Source organism: Saccopteryx leptura, chromosome X (assembly GCF_036850995.1).
Source record: "Saccopteryx leptura isolate mSacLep1 chromosome X, mSacLep1_pri_phased_curated, whole genome shotgun sequence".
Taxonomy (NCBI): domain Eukaryota; kingdom Metazoa; phylum Chordata; class Mammalia; order Chiroptera; family Emballonuridae; genus Saccopteryx; species Saccopteryx leptura.
In genome coordinates, this window is record NC_089516.1 from 97,471,133 (window position 1) to 97,496,400 (window position 25,268).

Below are 25,268 nucleotides of genomic sequence, written 5' to 3' on the forward strand. Positions count from 1 at the left end.
GAGCAGAAGTATAGAAAAGATTCCTATTATATTTATGCCTAAATCACTAACAATAAGCCTAATTATACAGTCTTTATTCAGGTTAGTCATTGAAGTCTAAACTTCAAGATTTTTCAACATCCTGAATTCTTAGTTCAAATATAACTGTAGAGATTATTTAAAAGACTGATGTCTGGTTGGTAGAATTATAGGTAGTTTTGATTTTTAATGTAGTATTTCCTAAAATTCCACAATAGGCTTGTACAGTACCATTATTTTAATTAGAAAGTTTGTGTGAACTTTTACTAACATCATTGAACCAACCCTTTTGAATTCTCAAATGGTAATATAATGCTAATAATCATCTACAAGTACAGCTAATTAAAATTTTAAATAAAGCAGAAAGCACAGGCTACCTGAGGCGAAGTGGAAAGTTCTTTTAGTCATACATTGCAACATTCTTTTCAGTTTACTAAATGGAATACACAGTCTAGAATGAGACAGATTAAAAGGTAGTCTAAATAATAATGTACATTCTATATGGCACTGACTCCACTTTCTCTGTAGGTAGGGCTAGAAAATCTGCATTTTTCACCAACTTCCCAAGTGATTCTTGAGCGTACTAAAACCTGAGAACCATTATAGTAAGTCCTCAATAAATGCTTGTTAAAATGAGCATGAAGTTTTAGTCAAGTAAGCTGAATATTTGACTTTACTTGCCAACCCCGGTCTGTGAGTCAGCAATATATATATTTAGGGGCTTTGCAAGGATTTTCAAGGAAGAATAAGAAATAAATAACTAAGTGGCCTTGGGAAAGGGACAGTATCATAATAAAAACACTTGATGTCTTAAATAAAATAGAAAACTAAAATACTTCTTTCTGATTATTTTCTTCCTCAGATTATAGAATTGGAAAACATGGATCCAGAATATGCAGCAAATGAAAATATGGAAACTGATAATATGGAATCAGAATATATGGAAACTGAAACTATTTCTTCAGTTTCTAATTTGCAAGCCCTCTCTAAGCTACTATATCCTGAAGAGGATGATTTTGAGTTTGAACAGGTGGTTGTATACATACAGATGAATTAGTTTTGTTCACATTGTGCTGTGGAACTTATTTGAACAACTTGTTCTAACCTTGCTGTGGGAGTAGGGCTATGTCATCTGACACATTTGCAAGAGGTTGCAGGGCTCATTATACATGAGAGGAAAACCTCTAGTACATTTCTAGCAACCATAATTATATTTTTTTCTAAACTACCTGAATGCTAAATGGGAAAATCGTTTTGTAACTATGGTAACAATAGCTACATTTCAAAATGTTTGTCATTTATATTTATGGGCAGAATGCTTGACAACCATTATAAAGTGAGATAGCTAGGATTTTTAAGCCTATACAGTACTTCAATAAAACAAATAATTTTAAGTAGACAGTATTAATTAAGCCACCCAAATTCACTCCCCTTATTCTTTTTTAATGATCTATAGATGACAGCAGAACAGAAAATATTTTGAGCCAAACAAGGGGTCAAACTAGCTGCAGCCTACCGAAATTGGCTTCTGGGTACATTCTCATATGGAGCTGTGGAATGCAATTATATACTTGAATAGCATTTGAGGTCACGACAGGTAATCCCAGGGAAGTTAGCAGCAACAAGATGGGCTTCATTTTGGATGGGTGATTTCCATGAGCTGAACTTTGGTCACTCCACAGTTGCTGCCAATATCCCTAGGCCTAGTATAATCAAAATATTTTTTATGTAACACCCTGTTCTCCATTCTCCTACTCCTTAGATATCAGCAAACCATGGCTGTCAGACTGCCTAAGGCAAACAAAAGTTTGGGCAGAAATTTCTCACTTCAGTAGAATATATCGATTTGCTTTCACTTATTTTGATCAAGTTTTCATTATTATGATCAGTTTACTATGAGCAAACTATCTCCCCAGAAAATGCAAATCAATTTACTCCTCTCAAAATTCTTTTTGCCATAGTGCAAAAAAGCAAGTATAATTTGAACAGGCAGTAAATTTAGTGGCTGATATTGACTCTGGATTTAGCTTCTATCTTTCAGGAAGAGCTTTAGTGGAACAGAACAGGATCAAATAAGACATACAATAGAAATAAAGTTTATAGAAGAGAGGCACTGAGTCAGCTTGCAGTCACAATCAGGAACCAAGAAGTTTGAATTAGGGAAAAGTCTTAGGAAAAGCCAAAAATAAAGAAAAATCAGGATGTTAATTACAGCTTGAATAAATACAACAAATAAGACACAGGAAAAAATGTTTGGAGCATGTCTCAATGAAGTTGAGAAGGCAAGCTCATTTTTGCTACCTTAGCTGAAATGGAATAATATATGCCAGGAAAGGTAGTGTTATGTCAGATACAAGAAGTATATAAAATACTTGAGATTGAGAAACAGTGCTCTTGAACAAAGGGAAGTGAAGCTTGTATTTGGAACAGATTCAGAGAAAAGGAATTACCTTGGTAACAAAGCCGGTTCCCTTTAGTGTTTAAGTGTGGAGATGTTTGTTTGCATCTAGAAGTGTTCCTCAGGTAAAGATGAGTGCTTATGAGAATAGAGACTACGACCGTTTTACAAAATTGTACAATTTATAGAAGCAAATTAATATAATAATGTATAATTCTGTATCTCTGGGTTATAAGCAATTTTAAGATAATTGGTCATTCAGACACTTCAGTACAGATATCATTAGAAGATATAGAATTGAATTACCAAGATAACAAGAGAATAATTAATGTTTTTAGTACCTATTAAATTTTCCAAAAGAGTCACCCCGTTAAAACTAATTGTCTAAATAAATTTTATTTTAAAATTCCAAAAGAGAAACATTTTTTCCCATATGTATTTATCTTGAGCACTGTAGAGTGATATGTTTTTGAATATACACTCTATGTAAACAGCATTAGAACTGTTGCATAAACATTGGTTCATTTTATACTATCCCTGCCATAATTGTGAAGAATATGGGAGATTAGGAAGAGAATATAACTGTTGTGGGTTTTTTGTTTTTGTTTTTTTTTTTAGCTGCTGCTGCTGTTGTTGTTGTTATTTATTTACTTATTTATTGTTTGTGTGTGTGTGTGTGTGTGTGTGTGTGTGAGAGAGAGAGAGAGAGAGAGAGAGAGAGAGAGAGAAACAGAGAAGGGATAGACAGGGACAGACAGACAGGAAAGAAGAGAGATGAGAAGCATCAATTTTTTGTTGCAACACCTTAGTTGTTTATTGCTTTCTCATATGTGCCTTGACTGGAGTGGGGCTACAGCAGACCGAGTGACCCCTTGCTTGAGCCAGCGACCTTGGACTCAAGCTGATGAGCTTTGCTCAAACCAGATGAGCCCACGCTAAAGCTGGCGATCTTGGGGGTTTCAAACCTGTGTCCTCTGCATCCCAATCCGATGCTTTATCCATTGCACCACCACCTGGTCAGGGTGTTTTTGCTGTTTTTAAACCCACAAGAGGATTTTAAAACCTGTGGGAAATACTGTTCAATACTCTTCACAGTCATTATAACAAAGATGTTCTCTTACATATTACAAAGTAGCATGAACTGCAATGATAAATTACTCAGATAATTGGATGTGGATTCATAGTAAAGGCTGAAACAAAATTCTTTTAGAAGATAGTTGCCAGATGGCTTTTAATGGTTTTATTACCTTGATCCATCTTTTCACTTGAAAATTTTATTTTTAATCATTTATTTTTATTAAGTTAATAAACTGAAACTCCCCCTATGTTCTGATATAGTGATTCAATCATCACTGTCCATGGAGAGCATAGTAATTTTTACCAGAGATGTTCAAGTATTTATTTCTACAGATTTTAATTTTTTGTGGAAGGAGGCACTTAACAAGACAGGAGGCCCTCATGTTTTAAGAAATGCTTTACCCTGATTCACTATTAGTATTCCATTTACTAATAATTTAAGAAAAGCGCTACAAGTTTATATGACCTTAGTTCATAAAAGGTTTTTTAAAATATACAGAATATTATCTTGGGATTTTTATATTAAAATGCCTGTAACACCTTAACCACATACATAGCACTTAGGAAGCACCTTTTGGAAAGGAATAGTTATTGTATGAAAAAACTGTTGACATGTTATAAATTAATTTCTGATTTATAACTGTTGGAATAGTTTAGCATAAAAAGACCTAGGTGAGATTTTGTACAAACTTTCAAGGACAGGCACTATTTCTCTTGCTCAAACAGGACATTATAACTTCCATACATGTCTTAAGTCTTGGGAGATCAGTAAAGGGACCTGAGAAAGGAGAGCTAGATGTACTAATTTGCCAGGATCCAAAGAGATAAGAATTTTTTTACTACCAGCAATAAAGTGAATTGGAGCGCATCATCTGACAAGAACAAATTAGTAAAAAAAAAAAAAAAAAAAAGCGAGGGGGTTCTCTTGAAATATCAAAGAACCCCTGAAACAAACCAAAGAAGTAGTTACCACTAGAATGATAGTATAATATGTGTTTTGCTTGGTGAAAATGGAAAGCTGTTCTTGTACTGGTGCATCAAGGGCAGTCCTGTTTGGGGGGGGGGGGTGTATGCTTGTGCAGAATATGGTAAAATAAATTTGTATGAAGACTTGTAGTGGTTAGCATATATTTGACACTATTAGTTTGAGGTTGCTGTTTAAATTCACTTAGTTCAGTATCATGAGTCATGGAATGAAGCAGTGTTTCATACTCACAGTGAAAATTAAGTGAAAGCTGAAATCAGGACTTTTGAACGAGTCATTTGATGTTTAAATACTTAGACTCTTTTTGGTAGTTTGTTTTTATTTCTATAAAACATTTCCATACTTCTATCCCCCATCTAACTGTGACCAGACACTGCCAAAGCCCAAGGGTGTCAATGCTCTTATACTAACACTTGGTTCTAACCTTCAAAGAGATTAATGTGGTTCTTTCCTCTGTCCCCAAGAATACATATTTCACTGGGCTGGAACGGGGGATTTAGTCTGATCAAAGATCAATTCTGCCTTAGAGCCTGTTAAAACAAATACTTTTTGAAATACAAGGAAAACATTCAAAATAATACTTGACATCTGGCTCTCTGTTGCATAACAACTATGGGTAATTAAACTGGGAATCTCTGTGAAATTTTAGATAGAAATCTTATAAAATTTAAAATATTACTGGTCACATACTTTAGACAAGTAGCATAAAAACTTGGGAATTTTTCTTTTCTTCCAGTCTGATTGTTCATCTGCAATCGGAGCTATGGGTCCTGGAGATATTGGGCAACCAAATATAGAGGAGCATAAAGGTAAGTTATTTAATAAAGTGTATAAGCCAAAATAATTAGTGCAATCTTTTCTTTGAGAACAAAATTATAAGAAAAGTAATACTAACACTAACACTTATTAAAGATAAACTCAAGTAATTGTAGAAATGATGAACAGTCATTTATATATAACGATGCTGCTTTAACTCTAATGTTGCAGGTCAGTTGTTTTTCTAGCAATGAAAATAAATTTGCCTTGAATTATTCACATGTTTTGGCTTTTTCCTGAGATGGAAAACCACAGTCATGTGTGGTTAAATGCTTTATTACTTAGGATCTACTGACCAAGATTCTTAGCTTCTTCACCTTCTACCCTGTTATATTCTGGCAATTTTACAGAATTCATTCATTACTTCATTCAATAAATATTTATTGAAAGCTTATTATGTACCAGGCATTATGATAATTTCTGAGACAACAATAGAAATATAGAAAAGATATCTTCCCTAATTAAGCTAACAGTCTTTTGCAGAACACAATAAAACAAAATAAAACAAAAAACTTCAAAATTTTATCTTATATTGAAATGTTTATAAATTAAAGCCCATGGAGTGGTTTACATAGTCACAGGTCCAATAAACTGGAATACATATTTTTGAATGTATTCCTAGCATTTTGGCTGAACATTTTATACATCTTAAAAACTATAGAAAGCTCTAATTCTGTTAGTCATGATCACAGTTGCCAGAAGCTGGACAGGGAAAGGAAGTGAAGTCTTGTCACCAATTTAGCTAATTATAAAAGATTTTATCTGAAGAAAAAAAAAAACTGTTTGAAATGATGAATAAAAATGAGGCCTGAAGGCATGATTTTAAATTTTCATTTATTATTGCTTGACATACTCGAGTCTATTTACCTCATTTAAGAGCTTTCATTCATAGAAAACTAGTTCAAATTTGAATGTATTTCTGTGCTGCCTATATTTCTAATAATTTCTCAGTTCTAAGAACAATTAGTCATATGTAAAGTATTATGCATAAATATGTAATTTGGATTTACAAAGCCCATGATAGACAGCAGCATATAATTTTTAAAAACTAGCAGATTTAAAAACCTGACAATCAGGTGCATTTGCGGGGGATGATTAAAAGGACTCCAAATAATGTTCCGCACCTAATCTGGTGCTCCATTTGCTGCTCTAATAGTTGGAACAAAGGTAAGTTGGGTTTTACATGCTTATTTATTTTTTTTTAAAAATTTAAGCCTGACCTGTGGTGGCACAGTGAATAAAGCATAAACCTGGAACACTGAGGTTGCTGGTTCGAAACCCTGGGTTTGCCTGGTCAAGGCATATACAGGAAGCAACTATTACGAGTTGATGTTTCCTACTTCTCCCCACTGTTTTATCTCTCTCTCTAAAAAAAATAATAGCATGTTTCATTTAATCTAATATAGCCAAAATATTAGCATTTGAAGATGTAATTAATAAAAAATTATTAAGTTGTTTTACATTTAAAGTTGACAAGTAGAAACCCAGGCACATGCTCAGTTCTACATAAAAGACAAGTTATGGAGATATATATGTGTGTGTGTGTGTGTGTGTGTGTGTGTGTGTGTGTGTTTTGTATTTTTTCTGAAGCTGGAAACCGGGAGAGACAGTCAGACAGACTCCCGCATGCGCCCGACCGGGATCCACCCGGCACGCCCACCAGGGGGCGATGCTCTTCCCACCAGGGGGCTATGCTATGCTCTGCCCCTCCGGGGAGTCACTCTGTCGCGACCAGAGCCACTTCAGCGCCTGGGGCAGAGGCCAAGGAGCCATCCCCAGCGCCCGGGCCATCTTTTGCTCCAATGGAGCCTTGGCTGCGGGAGGGGAAGAGAGAGACAGAGAGGAAGGAGAGGGGGAGGGGTGGAGAAGCAGATGGGCGCTTCTCCTGTGTGCCCTGGCCGGGAATCGAACCCGGGACTTCCGCACGCCAGGCCGACGCTCTACCACTGAGCCAACCAGCCAGGGCCTATGGAGATATTTTTTAAAGCTCATGTCTACATAAGGAAAATACTGGATTAAAAAGTGAATACTTTAAGTTTTTTAACTGATGGTATATTTTAAGAATTATGTCATGTTTGAATTAATTATGTCATGTTTACTTTTATAAAGTAAAACACAATGCAAGATAAGACATTTCTACCTAAATCTAAGTGATTGTTTGATTTGTTTTTATACAAAAATTGTTATATTTCTTTGCATATATATTATGTAACATATAAAAATGTTATTTATATATTATATATGTTATTAGAATTGTTTATACATATTCATATGAGAGAGAGAGAAGGAGGGAGGGTATACATCAGAATACTATCATTCATTATCTCCAAGCAGTGGGATTGTAGATTATTTTATTTATTTGCTTAAATGTTTTCTCCAAATTTTCTACAACTATTATTAAAATTCTACAGTTTATTGATCAAAATATTTAACAAGTTGTTACTAATTTATCTCTTTATTTTAACCTAAAACAAGGTAGAGATTAGAAATAGAAAATGTTTTACTTTAATGATTCCAAACTAAGTGTAAAGAAGAACAGGAACAATTTTGAGAAAATGGGCAACAGCTTCAGCTTTATCTTCCATTTCTTTACAGTCAACCCTCAAACCAGTAATGAATCTTGCGAGGCCATCTGGAATCCAGAAGAAGTTTCAGAAGGAGCAGAGCTCATTGACACGTCGGATGCTAGAGAAATACCAGAGTAAGTCAAATGAAGCCGGGAATGTGTTTAAGGGTTTAAACTAGATGTGTCATCTGATACCATTCTATTTTTGACAAGATTCATAAAGTGACTTCTACCACATAAAAGATAAAACAACAGTGACACACAGAAGGTATGTGTAATTGATGATTTTTCCCTTCTAAAACAGAAACAAACCATAAAAGATAAATCTTCTTTTCACTTATCTAACAAAAAATGAAAAATACAGTCATTTCCATTATAAATTTATATTTAATGTCAGTTATTTGTATAATGTAGAACTAACAGTAAGAAAATAGGCTATTAAATTACAGGCATTCATACAAACTAAATCATTACACTATGTTTATATGTCAAAGGCTTGCTTTTAATTGCTCAATGTTCCACATTGACTATGATTATAAAACTGTGTCCAATGTTTCAAACAAAAGACAAACAAACAAACAAAACTGTGCTGTCCTGCCCAGTGGTGGTGCAGTGAATAGAGCATTGACCTGGGATGCTGAGATCCCAGGTTCAAAACCCTAAGGTCATCATTTCTTATGGCTGAGTAGTATTCCATAGTATATATGTACCAAAGCTTTTTAATCCACTCGTCCACTGACGGACACTTGGGCTGTTTCCAGATCTTCTCATTTACAACAACATGGATGGACCTTGATAACATTATATGGAGTGAAATAAGTAAATCAGAAAAAACTAAGAACTATATGAATCTATACATAGATGGGACATAAAAATGAGACTCAGAGACATGAACAAGAATGTGATGGCAACGGGGGTGGGGGGTGGGAGGGGGGAGGGGGTGAGGAAGGAGAGAGGGGGTGGGGGAGGGGAGGGGCACAAAGAAAACCAGATAGAAGGTGATAGAAGACAATTTGACTTTGGGGGAAGGGTATACAGCACAATCAAATGTCAAAATAATCTAGAGATGTTTCCTCTCAACATATGTACCCTGATTTATCAATGTCACTGCATTAAATTTAATTAAAAAAAACACAAACAAACAAACAAAAAACCCTAAGGTCACTGGCTTAAGCACAGGCTCACCAGCTTGAGTGTGGGGTTGCTGGCTTAAGCTACATGTCACTTTTCCTAATGTTTGATGCTCTGTAGAAAGAAAGCACATGAAAGCTTTACAGAAATAAGTAATTCAGTCAAGATATAAAGAATATGGATCCTTAAGATTTTTTAAATCTTTATCTTCTATTTTATGCAATTATATTTCAAATACTCTAATGGGGAAAGAGGAAAATGGGTAAAGAACGTGGTGTGGCAGTTCACAAAACAAGAATGACTAGTGACCAAATAAAAAATAATAAAGACTTTATCTAAGTCACTGGCCTCAGGAAGAAGCAGTAGGATCTTTATTTGAGAGATTTTTGAAGGCAGACTTGATATTTGATTATATATAATGAATGAGAGGAAAAGTGTCAAAAATGATGCTGAGGTTACTAGCTTGGGTGACTGTGTGAATAGTGGGGCCATTAACTGTAACAGGTATTGTAGGTGGAGGGAAGTGACGGGTTTTCTTTTTAGATTTGTGGATGGTGAAGTACCTTTGGGACATCCAGGCAAATGCATGTAGTAGGCAGTAAGAAAATTGCTTCTGGAGACGAGAAGAGCAGCAGCTGGAGCAAATAGGGAATCATGGGCATGTGAATCAATAATTTCTATTTTGTTTTAACCTGGCTTCACCTTTGTAAATACCTGATATGTATTATAGTCTATTGAGAAAAAATACCCCATATCAAATAGCTACTTATTGTTAGTCCTGTTTCAAATTAGAGAAATTCCTTTTTCATTCTTGGGCATTCTTCTTTGCCAGTTGTCTGAAGTTCAATGTAGTTCTTTAGTTGTTTTGTCCAGACATTTACCATTTCTTCATTAGGGTGGAATTAAATAGAAAAGATCATTTGTAAATGTTTGCTTACTTCATTCTATCTAAAATGACAGGGTACATTATGATTAGGTGCTTCTAAAAACCATCCTACCTCTAAGTGCCCCAAGTTTGGGGCCAAGGAAAGATTTGTGAATTGTCATGCATGAAGTAGAATACCAGGAAAATCTTTCATCAAACTAAAAATTCTGAGACTAGATTCTAAACATTATAGTATAACTGTGTTAAATGCATTACCAATGTTTCTATTATAGAATTTTAGAGGTAGAAAAGATAGATATCATTTAATTCAAACCCACTCCTTCCATAAATTGTACAAATGTAGAAGCAAACACTCCATGAGTTTGTGACTTGACCAAGGTCACACAGTTAATGACAGAAATGGTACTAAACCTGGATTTTCAAACTCTACTTTGTGGCTTAAATTTAGCAGAGGAAAGTTTCTATCTATTCATCAAACTCTTAGTTATGGGCCTACTATTTTTCTGAGCCATTGTTTTCCTGAAGAGGGCCTTCCATTTTTTCTTCAAGTGTTATTAGACTTTTATTAGAAGTTCCTTCAATCCATTTTATTTGTATAGCTTTAAAACAGTTAAGCTTCATTTTAGAAAAGAAGTATACAGGATATAAATCCTGCTTTACAGTTAGGCATTTTTTTTGTATTTTTCTGAAGTTGGAAATGGGGAGGCAGTCAGACAGACTCCCGCATGCACCCAACCAGGATCCACCTGGTATGCCCACCAGGGGGCGATGCTCTGCCCATCTGGGTTGTTGCTCTGTTGCAACCAGGGCCATTCTAGCGCCTGAGGTAGAGGCCACAGAGCCATCCTCAGCGCCTGGGCCAACTTTGCTCCAATGGAGCCTTAGCTGCTGGAGGGGAAGAGAGAGACATAGAGGAAGGAGAGGGGGAGGGGTAGAGAAGCAGATGGGCGCTTCTCCTGTGTGCCCTGGCCGGGAATCGAACCCGGGACTCCTGCACGCCAGGCCGATGCTCTACCACTAAGCCAACCGGCCAGGGCCTTTTTGACTGAATTTCTAGACTTACTTTCCATTATGTTCTGCTATGTGCCTGAAAAACTGCAAGCATTTTATTTAGTCCTTTTACTTTTTTGTAACGGCATATTTTTATAAGTTTCTATTTTTCTACTCTATGATAGGAAATGTCTTTTCATTTGAGTCTCTATCAATGACTTTTTGCAGATATGATATTATATACAAACAGCAAGTGAGAACTGAGGATGTGTTCCTAGGATTGATGGAAAAGGACTCTTCAACAGCATGTTGTGAGGATATAGTGGTAAGCTTCTCCCCCCTTTACCATTTTCCTTATGGCCATTATAGCTAAACTGATTGCCTTTCCTATACATAACACTGAATGTAAGGCTGTAAATTCTTTAAAAATAGTGGTATCTTTGTTTCAAGTAGTAAGGGAATAATGGGACAGACAGTTTAAATTTGGTAAACATGTACAAAAAAAACTAACCTTATACATGTGGATAAGATTTACAGATAAACGGAATAGAATCATATGACATAATACACTATTTTTAGTCCTTTTAAAACTGTCCAATCTGATTGGACTGAATTTTTTTCATCCTACATCTTTCTTGTGCATGCCATCTAATTGTTTTGTAATATTATGAGTTGACAGGTAATCAGAATGAAATATTTCCTTCCCTGAATCTATCTTCTCTTTTATATCTGTATTTCTTTTAATGATTCAGCTTACATTGGGGAATTTAAAAAATGAGTTTTTTTTTTTAATATTTGGAACTTCTGATTTAAAACTCTAAAAAGACATCTAAAGTGTTACTTCCTAATCTGAATGACACTACAGCATATTGGAGAGCATCTTTGTCAAGCCACTGTTTCTATATAATTGCAATAGCAGCATCCATAATATCAGTTGAATCCACTTTATTTTTGCTTATTTGAGTCTCATAATATTCTTGTTGGGTCTAACCAATAGTATAGAATGCAACTCATTTTGACAATATACACTAGTAATTCTTGTGTTGAGAATTTGTTTTTTGAGATCCAGGGCTGCATTTATCTTTCCCCCTCCCTCTCTTACAATACTGTACATATAGAGTACTGAAGTGCCTATAAGAGATGCTTAATATTTTTTCCTTAAGCAAATGATGAATGGAATCACTCTTTTGCATAAACTTTAGGTTTTCTCTTATTAGCAAGATCTGAGATGTTCAATTGAATCAAGTAACATAATGGGAATAGTGACTTTAAGTACCTCGGGAGGTTTTTTAAACTTGAATGAGTTAAGGTTTCAAGTAATCTTGAAGTAATTTGCTCCCAGGGTTTTAGCAGTAATATTAAAATTCCTCTCTCTTAAGTTACTGTGAAATTATGTTTTTGATGTCTAGTATTTAAGATTGCTTTAAACTCTGGAAAAATTCTAGGCCTTAAATAAATAAAACTGTTGTGGTTTTTTCATATTTCTCATGCAAATTTCTACTAGTATTGATGATAAAGGTATACTGAGTGACAACTCTTGGAAACTAAATCACACCTCAGAATAGGAATATACAATTTATCTAAAACTCAACAAGTATGGCCTTGGCTGGTTGTCACAGTGGATAGAGTGTCAGCCCGACGTATGGACATCCCGGGTTTGATTCGTGCTCAGGGCATACATGAGGAGCAATCATCTGCTTCTCTCTTTCCCCCCCTTCTCTCCTCTCCCACAACCAGTGACTCAATTGGTCTGAGTGTCAGCCTCAGGGACTAAAAATAGCTTGGTTGATTTGGCTCCAGATGGGGTTGCTGGGTGGTTCCTGGTCAAGGCGCAAGTGGGAGTCTGTCTCACTATCTCCCCTACTCTCACTTAAAAACAAAACAAAACAAAAAAAAACAGAACAAAAAAAAAAACCCTCAACAAGTATATACAGAAAAGGACTTGATTCCTCCCTCTAATGAGTTTATATTCAACTAGGGAGACATAAATGTCTCATTTTATTATTAACAATTAAACTCTTGTTGACAATTTCATGTTTTCAGGGAGTTCAGAGGGTTTGGATAAGGAATGAACACCACTGAATGGCAGCAGCAAATAAAATATTTGTTGGTGTTATGGCACTTTACCACATTATACTGTTCTTTTTCTCCTTTGTTTTATTTATATATTTAATCTTTGAAGACTTAGTGACTACTATTACATACTAAGCACTGTCCTAAGTACTAGAGCTATGGAAATAAATAAGAAACAGTCAGTTACCCTCAGGAATTTTCAGTAAAAGAGATGGACACCTAATAAATCATTGCAGTTCAGTATGGTCAGTACATACATATTTAGAGGCATGTACCAGGTATATAGTGACATAAAGCAGAAAGGGAATAAATCTGTTTGAGTGGATAGGATTTCTATGGTGGACAACATTCCAAGAAAGGTATTCCAAGTAGAGGTAAGAGAACATGGAGTGGTAGCCAGGCATGAAATAGCATGGCTTAATTGAGTAAGCAGTGACTATAACAAGAATAAAGAATAATGGGTGCTGTGCTGGTAAGCTGACTCTCATAAAGAAAAAAAAGCACTCATTTTTTGCTTGAATTTTATCCTGCAGTTATATTAATGATGATATCACTGTCATTGCTTAAACCCACTGGTAAGACTCAGACTAAAGAAGTTGTTGACCCTATTTCAAGTATTTCTTGTTCAAATTTATAAGCTTATTATTCGTGTTGATAATATGGTATTTTCTCAAATGTAAGACATTATCAAATTGTATATGGGTCGTTTATTTAATAACAAAGGAAAATAGGAATGCTACTGCATTAAATATACATGTCGATTTTATGAGGCATCCCAATATCAGAAACATTAAAATGCAGGGAAAACTGCACCTTAGAATTGACTAAGTATGATACTTGGATCCTGGACCTGGTCTATATGTAACAATCCATCTCAGAGACTTTTAGAAGAAGACCTCTGCTTAACTTAGGAAGGTTTAATAGGAGTATAAATAATCTGTTTATGTACAACAAGTGATTTGGTGTTTAAAATTCCACAAGGACCACTCTCAACAAACTCCAAATAAGAAAGCAAGGTTTGTAAGTCCTAAAGCAAAGCAATTGTTTTAAACAAAATTTGGTATTAATAATATGTATATCTTCATCAAGCCTTCCATTCTTTCCTTCTAATCCCAATCCAAAGATCTCCATTTTCCAAATTCTGCCTGCTACTCTACTCTCAAGTTTGTAGCTACCAAACTTCATTGCCTTAATCTATATTTAGACATTTTATTTTAAATAAAAATTGTCTATATTTAAAGTGTACCACATGATGATTTATACATATACATAGTGAAATGATTACTACAGTAAAGCTAATTAACATATATTTTATAGTTACTATTTGAGTATGTGTGTGCATGTGCACATGCATGTGGTAAAAGCATGTGAAATCTAATCTCTTAACAAATTCTCTGGATTCAATACAGTATTATTAACCACAGTCATCATGCTGTACATTAATTTTAGAGCTAGAACTAGGCTGGTGGTTTGCATATTTGCTTTGTTTTTCCTTGTTTTTATCTGCCAATTCTTTTTTTTTTCTCAAGTAAAATTCCATGAGAAAGCTCAATGTACAGAGCATATAAAAGTACCCCACCTTGGGTGCTATTACCCATGAGGCAGCTTCTAGGAGAAAAATCTGGGAATCCTTGGAACATGAAAGATGATAATCTAGCCTTCCTTCTTTTTATTACACTCCATTTGAGGAAATAATGTCAAGCTTACAAGATATTCAGTACTCACATAAATTAATGGAAAAACAACAAGCAAGTTAGAGAGCTTTTCCTTCCTAAGTGACATATCTATGTTTTTCTTTATACTCCATGAGTAGAATGCCCCTGTCTGGTTTTGTTTTATTTTATATTTTTCTCATTTCTTTTCTATACTCTCCATCTCTCCCCATAAGGTTCTGATTATAATGGGTTTGAGTACTTATCCTTGAATACATATTTATCATTGTTTGCTATATTTTTAAATTCAACAAATACTTATCAAGCACTTACTATAAACCAGATACTCAATATATAGTGTAGAAAAAATTGATACTTCTCTTTCTCTCAGGGAGCTTACTGTCAATAGATTAAGCAGTCCATAAGCAACAGAAAAGACCTTTACAGATCCAACAAATAAGGAAACAATTAGATCAAATGGCTATAGATTATTACTTACACAGAGAGCATAAGATCAGCGTGGTGTCAGCTCCCAATATTCCTTTGCCCCACAGGATAACGTTAAATTAAAGGGGCCAGAGGACCGATGACATGAGCAGCAGGGCACTCTGATGAGTTCACTCTAGACTGCAGCTAAGCTGCTTAATATTCTGTTATCTATACCTAAGGGAAGAGACTTGGAAAGTCCTGTGCCTTACTGGAACCAGGAGGTGCGTTGTGGTAGCCATCTGCAAGATAAGGAGGCTCCAGTAAGGAAGAAAGACAGATAAAAAACAGCCTTGCGGCAACTCCTCACAATACTGCTCATCTTCCCACATTCTGAGAGGATCACAGAATGTTCTGCCAAGACCTGGGGGACCACAATTGAACTTGCCTGAGTGACCTATGTAAGTAGTGCAAGGTCACCAGAATATCAGAGTGGAGACATTTTCATACATTTACAGTCTATGAACAGAAGGTTTTTTCCCCCAATTGTTTTCACTTAATAAAATAACAATAGCAAATAATTTATGAAATGGTTAATAGGTACCAGGCATTTCTCTAAGAACTTTGTGCATGGTAATTCATTAATCTTCACAGCAAAACTCTATGAAATCAGTGCTATTATCCCCATTTTAATAATGAAGTTACTGAACCACAAAGAAGTAACTTGCTTAAAGTCACACATCTAGAATTTGGCAGAATGACAATTTGAACCCAAGCAATTTGAATTTGATAGAAGTATGTGCAAAGGGATATGACACAAAGAGAAGGAAGACAAAAATCACTTCATAATACAGGTGACATTTGACCTGGACATTTGAAGGACACAATAGTTTGTCAGGGTGGAAAAGTTGTCTAAGCAGAGTGAACAGCATGAGCAAAGTTATAGTTCTATGAAAGTATATGATGTGTTTTGAGAACTATTTGTGGTGTTTGAACCCTCAGAATGCATGGAGTAATAAAATATAAAACAGAATAGGCAATTTAAAGCAAATTATAGAAACCCTAAAATATCATACCACGTGCTATGGACTGAATTGTGCTCCCCCCCCCCCCCATTTCACTAACTCCTAGTATGATGGTATTTGGAGATGGGAAGTAGTTAAGTTTAGATGAGATCACGAGAGTGGGGCTTTCATGATGATATCAGTGCCTTTGTATGAAAAGATACCGGAGAGCTTGCTCTGCTTGCTCTTCCTGCTGTGTGAGCACACAGTGAAAGGTAGCTGTCTACATGCCAGGGAGAGAGCTCTCACCAGAAACTGACCATGCTGGCATGTCTGGCACACTCAGACTTCCAGTCTATGGTATTTTGTTATGGCAGTTTGAGCAGACTAAGATACCATGAAATTTGGACTTTATCTTGTGGTCATTAAAACTAAATGGCTCAAAGCAGGTGAGTTAAATGATGACTAGGTGCACATTTCAGAATAACTTTAGGGGCAGATTATTGTAAATAATTTGGTCGAGATTATGGTAGGATATGACTGTGAGTTTGGAAGACTGGTTAGTAGGAAAACCAGTTGATAGACAATTGCTCTAGTATAGGTAAGAGAGGTAAGAGAAATAAGACTATGACAATGGGAATAGAATTACTTCAGTAGAGATTTTGGAGGTAGTATTGATATGATTTTAAAAGTGGCCAAATGTGATTTGTAAAGGAGAAACAAGTCAGATTTCTAGTTGGGTGATTCGGTGAATGGTGATGACATTAATCAAGATATGGGAATGTAAAGTGGTTTATCTTTGGCTGTTAGTCTTAGGGATGATTTTTATTTGTTTTTTTCTCATCTGAGTTTTCCACATCTTTTTACAGTTATCATCTATTACTTTTAGAAAGAGAGCAAACAAAGGATTTGTTTTTGTTTGAGTTGTGGAGATCAGGTATAGAATACAAAAGAAAAAAAAACAAATTTATAGGAGAAAAATATTAACTTTGGGTTATATTGAGTTTGAACTGCCTGTAGGAAATCTTGTTGGAAGTATCTAGTAGGCTTTTAGAAATATAAATCTATGTGGAACTCAAAGACAGAAACTAGAGATGTTGATTTTCAAAATTTGTGCTTGTTCTCTCCAAGAGTTACACAATATCCACAGAGCGATGGCTTTGCTTTGGGCTTGGAATAAAGGACAACTGATTTTAAGTGGCTTATGTATACTTAGAGAGGAAGAGTTCTTGACAGAGATACTAGCAAACTTGCAGAAATGGGACTAACTTGAAACAGAATAGGTGACCCTTAAGATGGGGCCAACAATCAGAGACAGACTTGAAACATGGACATTGTAAATTCTCACTCCAGGTATTGAAAACCAAGAAGAACTGAATAAATGAAAGGAGGTTAAGATTGTGGCATGATTTTAGAGATACAACAGGGGCAGCAAAAAGCTGTAATATAAACAAGTTAGGAAAACAAACAATGGGAATCTGCCTCCCCACGAGATACAGTCAGATTGATGTACCTGACTTTTTGCGTGCCAATTGCAATGTGTGGAAAAAGGAGCTTTAGATATTGAAGAAATGTGGGGAGATAGCCTGGCTTCCCCATAGGACTCTTTTTTTTTTTTTTTGACAACATAAGGATGGGTGCAGTGGAGAAGCAAGTCAGTGGATTTCCATTTTCACCCATGGGTGTTGAACAGCAGACTATCTTTAAAATCCAAAAATGCATGATGCTAAGGTTATTGATATTCTGCCAAATGACCTACTGTTTGTTCTAGGAGAAGGGAAAAGTTACCTTCAGATAGTGTGATACTTTTTCTTTTTAAAATATTTTATTTATTCATTTTAGAGAGAGAAAGAGAGAGAGAAAGAGAGAAAGAGAAAGAAAGAGAGAGAAGGAAAAAGAAGTAGGAAGCATCAACTCCCATATTGGGCCTTGACCAGGCAAGCTCAGGGTTTCAAACTGGCGACCTCAGCATTCCAAGTTGATGCTTTATCCACTGTGCCACCACAGGCCAGGCCAACAATACTCTTTTTTTTAGCTGCAATGCGTACATAATATTTTTGTGCTCCTACTTTAATGCATCTATATTGATTAATGGACACTTTGATGTGACCTAAGAAACAAGCTACTAATCTGTTTTGTTTTGTTTCTTTCATCATCATCATCTCCTCTCTGGGATATGAGCCTTACTCCATCTTTAAATTTCATTAAGAATGGGATAGAGGTCAAAAATGGGATAGGAGTCTGTCACCATCTGACAGACACAATCAGGAGTCAAATATATATCACATGTATTCATCTCAGAAAGGGCTATCAATCATTCTGAGCAAAGTGTCTGCCTATCCTCTGAGAATTCACTTGCTTCTTGAATGGTCTGCTCTTCAAACCCTGGTTAAAGCAGTCATATTCATTTACTTTTAATGAATAAATAGATTTGGCTTCCTGATAATGGAATGGATTCTCTTTTCCATTTAAAATTCTAGAGGACAGACACTTTTTTTGGAGGTTTTCTGATTATGCTAACCTGATATCATTGACTATATATCAGACTGTGTGGCAGGGAGACGGATATTTGAGCTGTAATGCAATTTCTTTCTATCAGCTACAGACCACACAGTAAACCTTCAGCTAAATTTCTAATAGTTATCATAGTAATATACATACATTTTTTACTTAATATCATAATATACTTTCATAATGATGGTGGGGGGTGGATACTCCTTAAAAGCTCACCTATTTGTAAAGAATTGTTATATTTCTAACTAGTAGAGTTGAAAATAAGTCCCCATAATTATACATATATATATTATATATTATATATTATACATTATACATTATATATTATATATATATACATATATATATGAGAGAGATATATATATATGAGAGATGGATAAAGGAAGAGATGTGGAAAATCATAACAGTATCTACTGCTGTAAAGAAGTAAAGCAAGATTAGGGTCAGAAGGAATTTTTAGATTCATCAATTAAGAAGTTTTTTGGTGAAATAAGCTTCAGTGGTGTGGTAGGGGGGCAACACTGGACTGAAGAAAGCTGAGTAGTAAATAAGAAGTGAGAAGTTAATAGAAAGTTAGGAGAACAAGGCAACAAGTATAGATTGTTCTCTGAGGAAGTTAGGCAGAAAAAGGAGATGGTTTTTTCTTTTTTTTTTTCCTGAAGCTGGAAACGTGGAGAGACAGTCAGACAGACTCCCGCATGCGCCCGACCGGGATCCACCCGGCACGCCCACCAGGGGCGATGCTCTGCCCACCAGGGGGTGATGCTCTGCCCCTCCGGGGCGTTGCTCTGCTGCGACCAGAGCCACTCTAGCGCCTGGGGCAGAGACCAAGGAGCCATCCCCAGCGCCCGGGCCATCTTTGCTCCAATGGAGACTCGCTGCGGGAGGGGAAGAGAGAGACAGAGAGGAAGGAGGGGGGGTGGAGAAGCAAATGGGCGCTTCTCCTATGTGTCCTGGCCGGGAATCGAACCCTGGTCCTCCTCCGCACGCCAGGCCGACGCTCTACCACTGAGCCAACCGGCCAGGGCCAGGAGATGGTTTTTGAAAGGAGACAGGATTTAAAGGTTTTTTTGTTTGTTTTTTAGAATAAGAGATTCTTAAGAATGCTTTCCAGTTAATGACAAGGATCAATTCATTTACTTGGGTAATATTTATTGAGTGCTTACTGTGTCACTAAAGCCAATGAACAAATAGTAATAATAATAATAATAATAATAATAATAATAATAATAATAGTGGTATGGGCTCCTAAAGGACTGTTAGAAATGGCTGGAGACATTTTTTGGTTATAGGATGCTTTGACATTTAGTACTCAGGAACTAGGGATTGCTCTAAATCCTGCAATTAGAGGGAATCTTCTGAAAAATGAAGAGTTTTCCTGCACAAAATTAGAAAAAAGCATATTGAAGATATGAGGGTGACCACTCAGTAGTATTACACCTTGTTGATTACTCCCTCCTTCTTGAAATACCATTGTCTCTTTAATGACTTCACTCTCTCCTGGTTTTTCTCCAAAATTACTGGGCATTCCTTATCTCCTTTGGTTCCAAACCACTGGCTTCGCTGCTCCTGCCTGAATTTCTCTAGGTCTCTGAAAAATACTTATGTCTTTTTCCCTCTATTATCTTTCTACTCACCTGATTTTAAATACTATTTATCTCTTTGGTCTTGAGCTCCCTTACTTGTTTAATAGACAACTACTCAAAACTGATGTTCAAAACATAACTCCTTAATCGTCTTTCCCAAACCTCTTTCCTATTGATCTTCCTTATCTCAGGAAATGGCAACAACATTCACCACTGCACAAGCATCACCCCTTTTTCCTCTTCCGTTTGTACCTTATATAGAATCCATCAGCAAGTCTTGTTGGCTCTACTTTCAAAATGTATTCTAAATCAATCTAATTTTCATGACTACCACAAACACCACCATGTTCCAAACCACCATCACCTTTCACCTGGACCGTTAAAATCCCCTCCTGACTTTTCCCCCTCCTTCTACTCTTAGTTTCCTGGCACCTTTTCCACAGTGTTCAGAAATATTCCTTTTGCTTAAAAACCACAGTCTTCTTGTTGGACTTAGAAAAAATCCAAACCCCTTATCTTGACCTATGAGGCCTTATATATGATTTGACCCCTACCTATTTATTTCAGTTTCATCTGATGCTACGTTTTCTTCCTTGTTGATTACGTGCTGGCCACCCTAGCCTTCTTTCTGATCTTTCAATATGTCAAGTTTTTCCCTGATTCCTTGCTGTTTATTCCACTTGGAATATTCTTCCCTCAGATAATGATAATCCTACTTTCTGTTTCTTTCTTGTTTAATTGTATCAGTTAGTGCCTCCCAGAACCACATTACATGATAGTGGTAAATATTGGCTGTTGTTTTGTATTCCTCACATTAATTAGAATGTTTCTAGTGTTTCTGCATTCAGCCTGATGCTGAATTTTAGGTTGTGTGTAACAGAACTATTTATTTTGATTTTATTCAAAGTCATAAACAAGAATGGATTATGAATTTGATCAAATGCCTCCTTAACTTTTGTGAAGATCAGAATGATTTTTTAGTTTTGATCTACTACTGGTAATTATGTTAAATTTTTAAATATTGAATCATTCTTGCCTTTATTAATTTACTCAACAAATTTATTGAGGTACTATTCTAAGCACTGAAAATGCTGTAGTAAACAAAAAACAAGTATTATTGCCTTCATAGAGCATAGTTTCTAGTGGGAGAGTTAAACAAAATAAATGCATGAACTTTATTGTACATTGGAAGGTGATAAATGCTATGAAAGGGGAAAGAGCAAGAGGAAGTGATAGGGAGTACCAGGGTTTGTAGTGGCAGCAATTTTAATTAGTGTGGTCAAGTACAATCTCACTGAAAAGGCAATATTTGTTCAGACTTGAAGGAGATGAGTAAGTAAGGCAAAGATGTTAGAAAGGTTATCTAAGTAGGTATTTAAATATCCAAGATTTAAGACAGAAGTTAATGTTTAAAATATCAGTGGAGAACAAAGAACTGTTAGAAAAATTAGGGTGAGGGTGTGACCTAGGAATTATAGATAACTGCAACAAGGAGAGTGATTGATGGTATAGTGTGAAAACATGAGTTTTGTTTTAAAAAGCTGAAGGGAAGGGTCGTGCCCAGTAATATAAAAAGAATGGGGGGGGGAAGACACCAATTGAGAAGACTATAAGAAAAACAGTGTCCCAAAGGAGATCTAGATTTCAGTTAGACAAAGAAGATGAAGTGAATATTCAAAGAAATTTATGAGATAAAGGATGATGTACTGTATGTTCCAGAGTACTTAATCCATGGTGTAGGAAATGGAAAAAAAAAAGAGAGAGAGAGAGAGATACGAAGATCCAGATGGTAATTATTAGGTGATGATGGAGAACATGGGAATTTGAGGCTTCTTGTGTTTATTGACAAGTAGAAATAAAAATATAATAACTTTAGTTCCAGGTGTCTCAGGAGAGTTAGTGGTGGAGAGACTATGAGTGCTTTGGGTAAACTATCTGGAACACATAAATTAGAGTATCTTCCAAAGTGTCAGCCCAGACCCTTCTGTATATATTTTTTTCTTTTTCTTTTCTTTTTTTTTTTTTTGTATCCCTCTGAAGCCGGAAACGGGGAGAGACAGTCAGACAGACTCCCGCACGCGCCCGACCGGGATCCACCAGGCACGCCCACCAGGGGGCGACGCTCTGCCCACCAGGGGGTGATGCTCTGCCCCTCCGGGGCGTCGCTCTGCCTCGACCAGAGCCACTCTAGCGCCTGGGGCAGAGGCCAAGGAGCCATCCCCAGCGCCCGGACCATCCCTGCTCCAATGGAGCCCCGGGCGTGGAGGGGAAGAGAGAGACAGAGAGGAAGGAGGGGGGGTGGAGAAGCAAATGGGCGCCTCTCCCACGTGCCCTGGCCGGGAATCGGACCCGGTCCCCCGCACGCCAGGCCGACGCTCTACCGCTGAGCCAACGGGCCAGGGCCCCCTTCTGTATATTTTAAGTTTTACTGACATTTTAGGAAATAGCATGAACTGGCCAAGTTTACATATAAGATATGTTTCATTTATTCTCATGTTGTGGTAGTTAGGAAATGATAGTTCAAGAAGAAACCTAGAATAGATGACTTCTTTAGAATACTTGTCATTTGGCTTTCTCATTTCAATATTCAGACACATTATAATTTGATCATAGACACTTATCTGAGGAGTCGGGGCACCTGCATTAATCATTTTTAGATTGTATGAATATGATTTCTTCAGGAACAATCGTGCCATATAAATCTATCAAAAAACAAGATAGAAAAGAGTTAATTTAAAACTAAAAATGATGATCCCACATTAATAACCCTCCTTCCAAAAGCTATGTCATCTTATGGCAACTCTGTTACAAAACGTAAAGGAGAATAAGTGAAGGGCCATGAAAACAATTTGTAAGCAATTTGACCTACCTTTACCTATCTCCAGAAAATCCCCAAAGTGAATTCCCAGAGAGAGAGGGAGAGACCAAGTGAGTGGTTTTGACAAATTGCCTGAAAGAAAACTAAAAATGGGAAGAAGGGATATCACAAACTTTAAATTAGTAGACTTTTTTTCCTGTTACTTGTTATTCACAAGGCCAGAAGACAAAGATTTCAACTAAAGTTAGTGATGGATACCTACAAAGATGGTCCCCAAAGATTCTCACCTCCTGATATTCTTCCCTTTGTGTAATCTCTTCTCACATTAAATAGGGCTGCCATGTATAACCAATGGGAAATTACAGAAACAAAACAATATAATTTCTGAGGCTATGTTAAAGGAGGCATTGCTAGCCCTGGCCAGGTTACTCAATTGGTTGGAGCATCGTCCCTACATGCAGAAGTTGTGGGTTAGATCCCTGATCAGGGCACATACAAGAATCAGCCAGTAATGGCATCAATAAGTGGAATAAAAATCTCTCTCTCTCTTTCTTTCTCTCCAAAATTTAATAAGTAAAAAAAAATGAAAGATATATTGCTTCTGTCTTGATCTTTTGGATTATTCACTCTGGGGAGAAGACAGCTATTGTGTCATAAGAACATTCAAGCAACCTTAAGCTTATGGAGTTCACATGGTGAATACCTGAGGCCTCCTACCAACAGCCATTGAGTGAGCCATCTTGAATGCAGAACTTCTAGCCCCAATAAAGCCTTCAGATGTCTGCAGTCATAGCTAATATCTTGATTACAACCTCATGATAAACCTTGAGTCAGAACTACCTAGCTTAGTCACTCCCAAATTCCTAATGCAGGAAAAACATGAGACAATAAATGTTGATTGCTGTATTAAATAATAAATTGGGGGCCCTGGCCGGTTGGCTCAGTGGTAGAGCATCGGCCTGGCGTGCAGGAGTCCCGGGTTCGATTCCCGGCCAGGGCACACAGGAGAAGCACCCGTCTGCTTCTCCACTCCTCCCCCTCTCCTTCCTCTCTGCCTCTCTCTTCCCCTCCCGCAGCCAAGGCTCCATTGGAGCAAAGTTGGCCCAGGTGCTGAGGATGGCTCCATGGCCTCTGACTCAGGTGCTAGAATGGCTCTGCTTGCAACAGAGCGACGCCCAGGATGGGCAGAGCATCGTCCCCTGGTGGGCATGCGGGAATCTGTCTGCCTCCCCGTTTCTGGCTTCAGAAAAATACAATAATAATAATAATAATAATAATAATAATAATAAATTGGGTATGTGGGTGGAATTTGTTTTGGTTATGTAATAATAAATAACTAATAAACAATAAATAACTTATAAGTAACAGAACTAGAAATCAACACCAAATTTAACTCCAAAAGTTGAACTTCTAAAAGGGTGCAAGTTTCCCAATAGAATTTTTAGCAGTTTTTCCTAATTTCCCCATTAAAATAATTTATTGTTTGAAATAAAATCAATTTACATCCTGTCTAAAGAAACATCAATACTTTAATTGCTTCGTCAGTGACATACTGTATTTACTAATGTAGAACAAGTTAAGACTTGGGTACAATCAGTTAGAAATCAATAGATAATCATGTCTATTTTCACGGTGTTCATTAAAGTTCATCTCTAAAGAAGCCAGATTTACTGACCTGTGGTGGCGCAGTGGATAAAGCGTCAACCTGGAAATGCTGAGGTCGCTGGTTCGAAACCCTGGGCTTCCCTGGTCAAGGCACATATGGGAGTTGATGCTTCCTGCTCCTCCCCCCTTCTCTCTCTCTTCTCTCTCTCTCCTTTCTAAAATGAATAAATAAAAAATAAATAAATTAATTAATTAAAAAAAAAGTCAACCACTAAAAAAAAAAAAAAAAAAAAAAAAGAAGCCAGATTTATGTTTTAGGAGTTTTTCTTTTCTTTTCTTCTTTTTTCCAAGTGAGAGGAAGGGAGATAGACAGACTTCCACATACACCCCCACTGGGATCTACCTGGCAACCTGGGCTGGGGCCAATGTTCTGCCCATCTGGGGCCATGCCTGCAACCAAACTACTTTCAGCTCCTGAGGTGGAGGCTCCACGGAGCCATCCTCAGCGCTTGGGGCAATGCACTCTAACCAATGGAGCCATGGTTGAGAGAGAAAGAGAGAGAGAGAAAGAGAGGGAGAAGGGGAAGGGGAGGGTTGGAGAAGCAGATAATCACTTCACCTGTGTGCCCTGACTAGAAATCGAACTCAGGACATCCACACAACAGGCTGACACTATACCACTGAGCCAACTGGCCAGGGCCAGGTGTTTTCTATTAAGATTCT

The 25,268-nt window shown here is 36.7% G+C and overlaps 1 protein-coding gene across 1 annotated transcript in view; it reads left to right on the forward strand.

The window, feature by feature from the left end:
* DNAAF6 (dynein axonemal assembly factor 6) overlaps positions 1-25,268 on the forward strand; it is a 71,999-nt gene that overhangs the window by 5,777 nt on the left and 40,954 nt on the right. Inside the window, exons 2-5 of the mRNA XM_066356108.1 lie at positions 881-1,048; positions 5,215-5,287; positions 7,890-7,995; positions 11,096-11,192. Of these exons, the coding sequence (XP_066212205.1) occupies positions 899-1,048; positions 5,215-5,287; positions 7,890-7,995; positions 11,096-11,192 (426 nt within the window). The 5' untranslated portion in view covers positions 881-898. The remainder of the gene's footprint in view (positions 1-880; positions 1,049-5,214; positions 5,288-7,889; positions 7,996-11,095; positions 11,193-25,268) is intronic.